This window comes from Sinocyclocheilus anshuiensis, unplaced genomic scaffold (genome assembly GCF_001515605.1).
Source record: "Sinocyclocheilus anshuiensis isolate Anshui unplaced genomic scaffold, SAMN03320099.WGS_v1.1 scaffold154, whole genome shotgun sequence".
Taxonomy (NCBI): domain Eukaryota; kingdom Metazoa; phylum Chordata; class Actinopteri; order Cypriniformes; family Cyprinidae; genus Sinocyclocheilus; species Sinocyclocheilus anshuiensis.
Window position 1 is genome coordinate 2,526,273 of NW_015546101.1, and position 10,088 is coordinate 2,536,360.

Here is a 10,088-nt window from a genome sequence, read left to right on the forward strand (position 1 = left end):
ACACTGATAATAATAATTGGTTATTGAATGATTTCTGAAGGACCATGTGACACTGAAGACTGATAATAATGTAATGGAATAATGGCTGCTAAAAATAGAAAACACTTGTTTTAACACTTGTTTTGTAATAATATTTCATATTACTGTTTTTACTGTAGTTTGATTAAATAAATGCAAACTTTGTGAGCATAAGAGATCTTTAAAAAAACATTTTAAAAAAATACCTCCCCTCAACTTTTGAACTGTTGTCTATCTTTGAGCTTTTTCATAGATAGATTAGATAGGTAGATTTTTTTATTGTTATTGTTTTGAACAACGAAAGACTGTTTAGCAGCTCACAAGGTTTTGGAATAATAGACAAACATGAATAGATACAAATAAACATAAAACAGACAAGAAGAGAGGTATTCCAGAAGGTAATATATACACTGGTTAGTGCGAGATATTGTAGTGCAAACTGGAGCAAATTAAACAAAACCCAACAGTGCAGAATACAGTATCCATAGTATTGGTGTATACTATAGGAATGTATATCATAGTGCTAGTAAAACATAAACTACTAAAAACACAAAACATGTTTCTTCCGATGTCTGTGGTGGTTGTTGTTTGCACTGTTATTCTTCCTTATTTATGACTTAATGTAGGAATCCCATGCCTAGCTGCTACTGATGCTTAATAAATAAATTGGTGTTTTTATTTGGGTTTTCCACAAAATAAATGTCTAATCATCTATTGCTGGACTATATATGTGGATCAGTGTGCTCATTTAAGCACCTTATCAAACGTATTCTTCAGTGTTGGTTCTGCTCACGTGTATTTCTAGAGAATGCCACTGCCTGGATCCTGCCCTTCACCTCAGGTGGCTTTCTCTACATTGCCTTGGTCAATGTGGTACCTGATCTGCTACAGGAGACCAACCCTAGGTAAAGTGTCCACTTCCCTGAGAATGGGGTCTTTTCGGTCTGTTTGTCTCCCACAGTGTTGCATGTAAAATCCTGCCGGACTTCACATATTAAATAAACTGAATGTCAATGATCATATCCCCTGTTCCCACAGGAACTCCTTTCTGCAAATTCTGCTGTTGTTTTGTGGGATAGCAGTCGTGGCTCTTCTCTCAGTCGTAATGGACTAGCCACAGGCAAGCACTCCTTTTATCAAAGGACATTGAGAGTGCTAACTAGCATGCTGGAGGACTTATGGACAATTCACTCCACTGGTTATGCTTTAATTTAGAGATTTTTGTCACCCTCAAAGACCATGTGAGGAAAGACCAATGAAAGAAACAGCCTTGACAATCGGGTTTGAATGTGTGTCCATGTGATTTTAGCCTTATCCTTCATACACCTCTGTGTCCGGATTTTGTAGCGAATCAGCTCATGGGGAAATATGAATAATTAATCATAACTAGTTATAATTAATTATAAATATTTAGATCCGCTGTAGATATTTACTTGACCTCTCAGGGTCAACTGTCTGTAAATTCTAAGAACGTTAATTTCCTGGTTAAGGGAAATAACTTTCTTACTGTACAATTCTACAAAGAGCTTGTAGCATAAATCTGCATGATTAAGTGACTCCAGTTATGAGCAAACAATGAACAACGTCAAGTGTGATACAAGTAAGACTTTATTAACTACATAAACACTTAAACTAGTCTAAACATACTACATAAACACTTAAACTGGTCTAACATACACATACACACACACATACAGTCATACAGTTGGTATAGGAAAGGGTTAAAGCTTAACCCTATGAATTAATTAGTAGAAAAGTCCATTTCTACTGTGCCTTGTGCCTCTTGCGATGGAACATGCAGTGATTTTCCCTGCTTCGCATTCCATTAGGTCGTAAATGTATCTGGTGTCAGGGTTGCCATGGTAACCAGGGTCCTGGGCCCTGTTCACAGACAACTTGGCACCCAGTATGTTTATTGGGTGAGGGGTCTGTGAACGTTTGTTAATCTAATGAATAATTGATTTGTTAAATCAAATTAAAAATTGTGTTTTTGATTGGTCCAGACGCTACAATTTAATTGAAACTGAACTCACGATGCCTTATAGGCACCAGCTGAAACTGACGGGAAATACAGGTTTGTGCAAATGGTGCTCAGAAATAACAATGGTTGTTTTGGCTGAAATATGCCAAAACATTTGGAACTATTCTCCGTTCTTCTTCATGTTCCTGCTGGGTGTCATTGAACTTTCCAAATCTTTTTTTTTTTGTCAAACACATTTCCAATGTTAGTAGGTTACATCAATGTGATTTGCTTTAATTGTAGCATACTGCAAATGCAGGTTTCACAAGTCAACACTTTATCCTCTATTAAGAGAGGCACATACGCTTGCTTACATAATCAGATTTTTGATGGTCATCATAATTGAGTTTCCTTAAAACTAATACTGCTTCACTTTCTGTTTAAGTTAAATCTATACAAGCTCATTTCACACTTCATTTGCTCAAGTTAAGACATATCCACACTTTGCATGACTACATATTCCTAATTGCACATCCATTAATGAACACTCCTTTTTTCAAACACTTTTGAAATGCTTAACAGGCCTTATTTTCTCGTTGTATTCCTCAGTCAATTTTTTTTCAATTGTGCTGTTTTTGTTTTTCCTTACAGTATTTAGTCTTATTGATTGTGGCCTGATAGCCACTACACTGCTGCATTTTAGCTTTAATTTACTGATATTCTGTACAGTTCATTGTTGTCCTGGCATTGCAATACACAGTTTTCAGTGATTTAGTCTTGAGGATTGATGGATTCATAAGCAGACAGTTCTTTTACTTAACTGACTTGGTGCCATTTCATACATTTCATTCACATTTTTAAAAAGACAAAATAGTTGATAAATGGATTGTCTGTTTGGGAGTTTTGTTTATGGGATGTTACTGAAAAGAATGTTCTGGATGCGTCACATGGAAGGTCAGAACAGTCTTTGCCAGATGGTAAATATTTGAAAAGAGATTATATATTTATTCTATTAACAATGTCATGTTGAAAGGAAAAATGTTTCACTTTTAACTAGTCCCATTGTTATAGTTGAAATAAAGAAATGTTACTGTTTGATTTAAAACTCTTGTTGCATCTGGTTTTTAAGTGTGCGGCTTTTACTTGTAGGAGTGCAACTGCTCCTAGCACTGTAGAAATTCCTTGTAGAAATGTATTAATCAGTTCAGCCAACAGTTTGTCAAATCTGAGTCATTTGTTAACCTCCTAACAAAGTGTCTCTTCTCTTTACTGCTGAAAATCTGTTTGGCTTAAAGTGACAGTTCATCCCAAAATGAAAATTCTGTCATTTACTCACCCTCAGCTTGTTCCTAAATATACAAGTTTCTTTGGTTACACTTTATTTTAAAATGTCCTTGTTACAGTGTAATTATACATATAAGTACTGAGTAATAATAATTAACTACTTACTGTATGGTTAGGGTTAAGATTTGGGTTTGGCTTAGGGTTACTTGCATGAAATTATGCATAATTAATTGTTATTATAATAGTAAGTATGTGTAAACAAGGACACCTTAAGATTAACCAAAAGATGATATATTGACGAATGTTGATAACCAACAACATGAGGGTAAATTAGAGTAAATTACGGGTTTTTTTTATTTTTGGGTGAACTATCCCTGTAAGGGACGAAACAGATTTACCTTGTTTTACCTGCTTTGGTACATTTGAGGACCATGTTCTGATCCACATTTAACCATTGACAGCTTTTTCTATTTCGGGTTTATAAAAATGCTAACACATATTTGTGATATTTCACTTTTATGTCTTTTTTTTTTTTAGATGCAGAACCATTCTCTCCAGTAGATTGCTTGTGACACTGAAGTGATGCATGTTGAGTGAGTGTCATTCCTGCATTGAAACAGGCCTTTTCTATTGAATTATTGAGTTAATGGACTCAGAATGACAGAATTAACAGTTCTGGTTTTCATGTCAGAATGACACTGCATATACAGTACCTTTCTGAAGTAGGAAAATGCATTTAATAATGAAGATGCAATGTTTCCAGCATAAGTTGCACATGACCTGCTAAATTACCACCTATTCCTTTGCTGTTACATGTCCATGCGGAGGAACCATTATGCCAAATGACTCTCATGAGATTGCTGCCTCTACCATTATGGACTCCCCACCATGTTTAACAGTTAGCAACCTAGACTGTGCTTTTGTGATGTGTCCATGAGCTTTGGCTTTCCACTACTGTTCCTCTATGCTGATGCAGTTTGTTTGGATGACAACTGTGTGGGGTTTATTTGCGCATTTTAGGTCTCAGTCTGCAAGGTCTTTGTGTTTTTTAATGCGATATGTCATACTCAAATGGCTCGCTCCAAGTCCTGTATGTGTTCAAAGTACCATTTCTGCAACGATGTCGGCTATGCCAAGATGCGTGCCACAAGCACATTTTTACTGCACAGTCTGGGTCTGGAATGTCATATGGGAATCAGGGGGTGGTACTGATTTTGTGTTCACACTTGTCCTATTTCAACACAGTCTGTTTGGCAAGGGACTGTTGCCATAACGACTAGCCTGTGGGTTGTCTTCCTTTGTCATCTGCCCTGACAGAGCCCACTGTGTGTGGGAAACCACCTGGAACTTTAGACAATGATATACCACTTTTTATATTTGAAAGCATTTATGCCTTGTCCTTCAAAACCACTTTTAATGGGCACCTAAAACGTGGCTGCTTGTACTTACATGATTTATTCTCCTGTATCTTGACCTGAACTTCCCACGCTTTTGAAACTCTTCTCAGTGCTTCTCTCCCTCTCTGTGGGCCACCTCCATGGATGGCAGGTGGCAAGTTAGTGCTGCTACAGTTCACACAAGTATATTAATAAAACAGTTGAGTGCACCTGATCATGGGAAAATGGTGAGAAATATATAGAGAGGAGCAGTGAAGGAAAATAATGCTGAAATAACAAGAATGTCTGGAAAGGACAGATGCAGAGTTTTAGATTTGGCCCACCGGATGTAATGTGGAAGGGAAAATGTCTATCACATTTTATATTTCAGTCTAAATGAATGTTTTATTATAGCACAGTAATAAGTACTTTCTCACCTCTTATAATATGGGTTAGATTGCAGCTGGGAATGATTTAGAAGACAAAGTCTACCGTATGTCGGCAGGACACTGCTGTCTTCTGGGAGTTTCCTTTGAGCAATTTTCTGTTCAGTTTTGTATACTTTTCTGAAAGTACACTACACATATATATATATATATATGCAAAACATGCAATATGCATAACATGCAAAACATGTTTGTTGCTACTGAGGTGGGTTAGGAAAGAAAAGTATTTCCCAGGCTCGGACCCGAGGGTCCCAAACTGGGTTAAGGGGTAAGGGTAGGGTCAGGAGTGGAATTATAGATGTAACTACAGAAAATAAATTCCAGTTCTAATTACATGCAGCTATTTGTACATTTACAATGTAAAAACATGTATCTACACAATAAGTGCACTGTATGAAATTAAATCTTAGTACACAGTAGCTGACACTTTATATAAAGTGGGGGAAAAGATTTTTGGGGATTTTCTAAATGTCTTCTTTTTTTTTTTTCTTTTTTTTTACAGTAAACAACTGATGGATATAAGTGGGTAAAGATCATCACTTTTTATACAGTAAAAAAAAGGTAATATACTGAATGTTTAAATCTTTTTTAAAAACTACTTAAATCACCTTTCCAAAATGGAAAAGGCATCCATTTAGTGGAATGCCCACCAATTAATAATGAAAGATGTTTAAATGCCAAGGAGAGCAAGAGAACTAATAGGATACAGTATAACTAGTCTTGAAGAAATATTTGTACAGCTGGTTGGATCTGTGATGCTGTGCCGGAGTTTGTGATCAATAAATCACAATCACAATTATTGTGATCAATAAATGACCCTCTCATGTTTATCACTTATTCCTCGTGTTCCTGAGGCACCTAATTGGTGTCTTCTCAGTTCGCTGAGGCCCAAGAGGAAAGAGAGAGCACTGCACTCTCACGAAGCACCACTCACTCAGTCCTGGTCCTCGCATCGCCTCTCCTCTTCCCATCTCTCCCATTCTCCTCGACTCAAAAGCAAAACAGATGGTGGGAAAGCAGCACATCTGTTCGGGCGCTCTGCAACAATAGACCGCATCGAGCTGGAGTCGAGCCTGGTCATGTCAGCTTCCGAGAGCTGCTAAGGATTCGGTGTGTTTTCGCCTTTCACAAAGGCTGCCGAGGGAGGACCGCGCGTCTGTCTGGGTTCTCCAACGAGCGGAGAAGATGGCGGCCATTAAGATTTTAACCAGCGCGGGGCTTTTCTTGGCGTTTTGCGCACTGGTCTTGTTGACTATGGCCATCTGCACCGATTACTGGTACGAGACGGATGCTCGGCGGCATCGCGAGCGCTGTAAGAACTACGCAAACAAGCGTAACGATCCCGGATACATTTACATCTCAAATCACAACTTGCCTCTCCAGATGCCTCCAAAGGGCTATGAGAGGAAAGCGACGGAGACACGCCTGAAGCGGCACGCTCCAGCTTCGGCGACGGCCATGGAGTCTCACTGTGGCCGCCAGTTCAATTCCACGATCTCCGGTCTGTGGAGAAAGTGCCATCGCGAGGGCTTTGACCTGGAGACCGAGGATCTCATTTACAAAGGTGAGCTGCTTTCTGTTTTGAGGTGCTTTGTCAGCCTCGGTCCAGGGCTCCAGGCCGTTTTGTTTTGAAGGGAACGGATGTGGACGTTAATCCAGGGGTAAATTTCACACGATCATTTTTCCTTACTATTATCAATGCACTTGGCCATTGGGTTAGGTTGGTTCTTCCTGTTTACCTACATGGCATTAACCTCCGCTTAGTTTCATTTCCTTTATTAAATGATGTTGTTAGTTTAGTTGGAAAGCTATGTCAATAGTAAATGGGAAATGTGGAAGGCCTGAATCAGATAACTGTCGCTATCCAAGGTGCTGAATTCAGCCTACCTGTGTCACAGATAGTTGCTTATATACCACGAAAAGGTGCACTTACACACCATTTAATTCTGCAGTGCTATATAAATGCATTAATGGATCAGTGACGAATACGGATGTCTGAGATGATAAAAAAGAATTAGAAGAAGAGACATGGAAACCTGAATGTTGGTTAAACCACACTCATTTGAAAGATTTATTTCGTTTTTTTTTTTATAATATATAAATAATATTGTTAAAGAAAACGAGATTATGCCAGTCTACCTAACCTCCTTTTCTTTGTTCAAGACTTTCAGCCTTTTTTTAATTGTTCTTATTTTATTTATTTTATTACTTTTACATTATCTAGATGTTTTTTACTTTAAGCTCCACAAAAAAAAGAAAATATATAAAAGAAAACTTCTAAAAAGCATATTCATCATGAACTGAAGTAATTTATTTAATGTATTTTTGAATGACAGATCTTAACAAAAAGAGGGTTTGCAGACCTTTAATTGTTTTCTCTTTTAAAATGTTTTCTATCATTAAATAGCCAGTTGAATAAAGGCATTTTCGTATTTTTTTAAGTGTGTATTGGATCACTGTTTTCACTGTTTCCAACCAAAAAGCACCTTATCTCACAGAGCTTCAGAGCATAAAGAATTTTTGTTGTTGTTATTGTTGTTTTTTAAAAGTCTTTGCATTCTCATTTACACAGAACCAAAGCAGCACCAGATGTGTTGTGTATGCATTATAAATCTCATGTAATTGAAATGCTCAGGGTTGACGAAAACAAAACAAAATGAGCAGTCTTTACAGGAGGAAGGACAGTGAAATGCACTGTTCAAGTGTGGCATATAAATGGAGTACCACTAAATACGAGTATTGGTTTTGTAAAACAACTGTTGACCTACTCAGATAAGTTAAGGAATGCCTAGACCATATAGTTTATCAGATAACATTATCCATAATAAGATGATTCAACTTAAGCAAAATGATTATATTTTACTTACCCTCATCATATGAATACTGATCTCATATAAGAGGCTTACAGCACTCCTCTCTACCATTTGGTACAGTATTCTTCGATAAAGATCTCATTCCACATTATGTTCAGGCCTTAAATATTAAGTGTGAGCTTTTACAGTAGCCTTTTCTCCTGCTGGGTTGCAAAGAGATAAAATGTTGCTCACTTGATCATATCTTCATCAATAATTTGTTCATTGATTATCCCAGGTCACCCTAAGTGGCTCTGTAGATGTCATGAATGATGAAGTAGTGATGGTGTGTTAGGCTGTGAGCCAACACCCAGGAATACATCGCTTCCAGATTTAAGGTCCAGTTTATTCACCAACCCTTCACTATCAACACAGTAATCTTTGTGTTCACATAAAGCAGCCAGAACATTGTTCTTCATTGTCAGTAATACTCTTCTTAAACAAATAAACATATTTGGTCCTAAATGTAAAAACAGTACAAAATAGATGGTTACTTGTCTTCATGGTTAAAAAAAAATAACCGAGCACTGTAAATCCACCAAAATAAAGTAGAAATGATCCTTACAGAACTGGAACTGTTCAGACTGAATCCAGTGATTACAGTACACAATGTGTCCTCTTATCCAAATTGAAAATGCTTTAAAAAGTTGAATGAGACTAAGTGTCACATGTCAAGTATCTTTAAAGAGTCATTTTAAAGTAAAGCATTAACATCAATAAAATGTGCTGTGCAAATTTTCAAATGTGTTTTTTTTTTTTTATCTGATCTGCAGGGGTATTTTCTTTTTCATCTGTTGTAACTCTAGTTCAACAATTAATTTGAAGTCTCTGTAGTTTCCATCAGATATCACAGGTTTTCGTTTGTGTTTTTTATTGTTTACACAAATGATATATGCACTTTCTTCAGCAGAGGATGAACAGTTGAATGTGCAAAGTGTCTTTGTGACAGCTTCACGGTCTTTGATGTGTCTGTTTGTGATAATAATGGCATAGAACAAGCTGTCACAATATATTGGACACATAGATATGATAAACATGATACAAGTACTCAGCTCACGCACAAGGTCTGGACAAATCATTTCACCACAGATCTGTACAGCAACAAACTCAATGCGTTTTGCGCCTTTGTAGAAAATACTTGAATGAATTTAACAGTCCAGTTTCTGTAAAGACAATTATTAAATGGCGGCACATCCTTTTCTTTATCCTTGACCTCTCCTCTCTTGTTTAGTCTAATCCACAATCTCAGCAGAATCCATTTTTACACACTCAAGTCATGCAGCATTCGTGCTTTATATTCTGTGGTGAATAAATCGTGTTTAAACTAGGCGTTTTGATGTAGCAGGATGTGGTCATGCTCCGATGGGCTATGAGAACCAATTTGTTGTATGTTTTAGTCATTCAGTTGACTTATCCTGCTGAAAGCCAGTTTCTGCATCATCAAATCTGTCAGAAGAATATCATTGCTATTAGTGAAGTGTAAACAGGTGATTAATATCATCCGAGATTAGCTCCCAACAGAAGTTTCCTAATATTCTTCAGGTTGCACATATATACTGTTTACTGTACATGTTAGAGTTTCGAGGCTATGTCTGGAGATCTATCGTTACTCAGTGCCTTGGTCTGGATCCTGGTCTTGGCTTATGGTCTCAGACAAAGACTGCTACTCCAGGACCTGCTCACATCATGCCACTTAAGTCAAAGTTTACTCATGTCATATCTACCAAGTCAGAACCTGTTCACTTCATGTCTGCCAAGCCAGAGTCTGCTAACATCATGTCTGCTACCCCAGGGCCTGCTCACGTCACGTCTGCCAAACCAGAGCCTGCTTCCGTCATGTCTGCTACACCAAGTCCTCTTCACGTCACGTCTGCCAAGCCAGAGCCTGCTCACATCATGCCGGTTACTCAGGAGATTCTTTACAATATGGCCGCCATTGAAGAGCTTCATCGCAAGATGGCCGCCACACAAGAGTCTCTTCACAAAATGGCCGCCCTTCTAGAGTCTCATCACGTATCAACTGATCTTCCAGAGTCTCGTCACGACATGGCTGCCATTTCAGAGTCTGCTCACGTTACGCCTGAGTCCCCGGCCAAGATGGCCGCCACGCCTGAGTCCCCGGCCAAGATGGCCGCCACGCCTGAGTCCCCGG

General features: G+C 38.0%; 2 protein-coding genes and 1 long non-coding RNA gene across 7 annotated transcripts in view; 2 read left to right on the plus strand and 1 right to left on the minus strand.

The window, feature by feature from the left end:
• The window catches only part of LOC107700461 (zinc transporter ZIP13-like), a 16,777-nt gene extending 15,432 nt beyond the window's left edge, over positions 1-1,345 (plus strand). For all 5 annotated transcript variants that reach the window (XM_016502113.1, XM_016502112.1, XM_016502115.1 and 2 more), the window contains 2 exons: positions 824-923; positions 1,057-1,345. In XM_016502113.1, the coding sequence (XP_016357599.1) occupies positions 824-923; positions 1,057-1,132 (176 nt within the window). In that variant the 3' untranslated portion in view covers positions 1,133-1,345. The remainder of the gene's footprint in view (positions 1-823; positions 924-1,056) is intronic.
• Positions 1-10,088, minus strand: part of LOC107700466 (uncharacterized) — a 22,698-nt gene that overhangs the window by 3,738 nt on the left and 8,872 nt on the right. Inside the window, exon 2 of the long non-coding RNA XR_001635551.1 lies at positions 3,315-3,320. This is a non-coding gene — a long non-coding RNA (uncharacterized LOC107700466). The remainder of the gene's footprint in view (positions 1-3,314; positions 3,321-10,088) is intronic.
• LOC107700464 (transmembrane protein 178B-like) overlaps positions 6,000-10,088 on the plus strand; it is a 10,171-nt gene continuing 6,082 nt past the window's right edge. Inside the window, exon 1 of the mRNA XM_016502120.1 lies at positions 6,000-6,648. Coding sequence (XP_016357606.1) covers positions 6,270-6,648 — 379 coding nt within the window. The 5' untranslated portion in view covers positions 6,000-6,269. The remainder of the gene's footprint in view (positions 6,649-10,088) is intronic.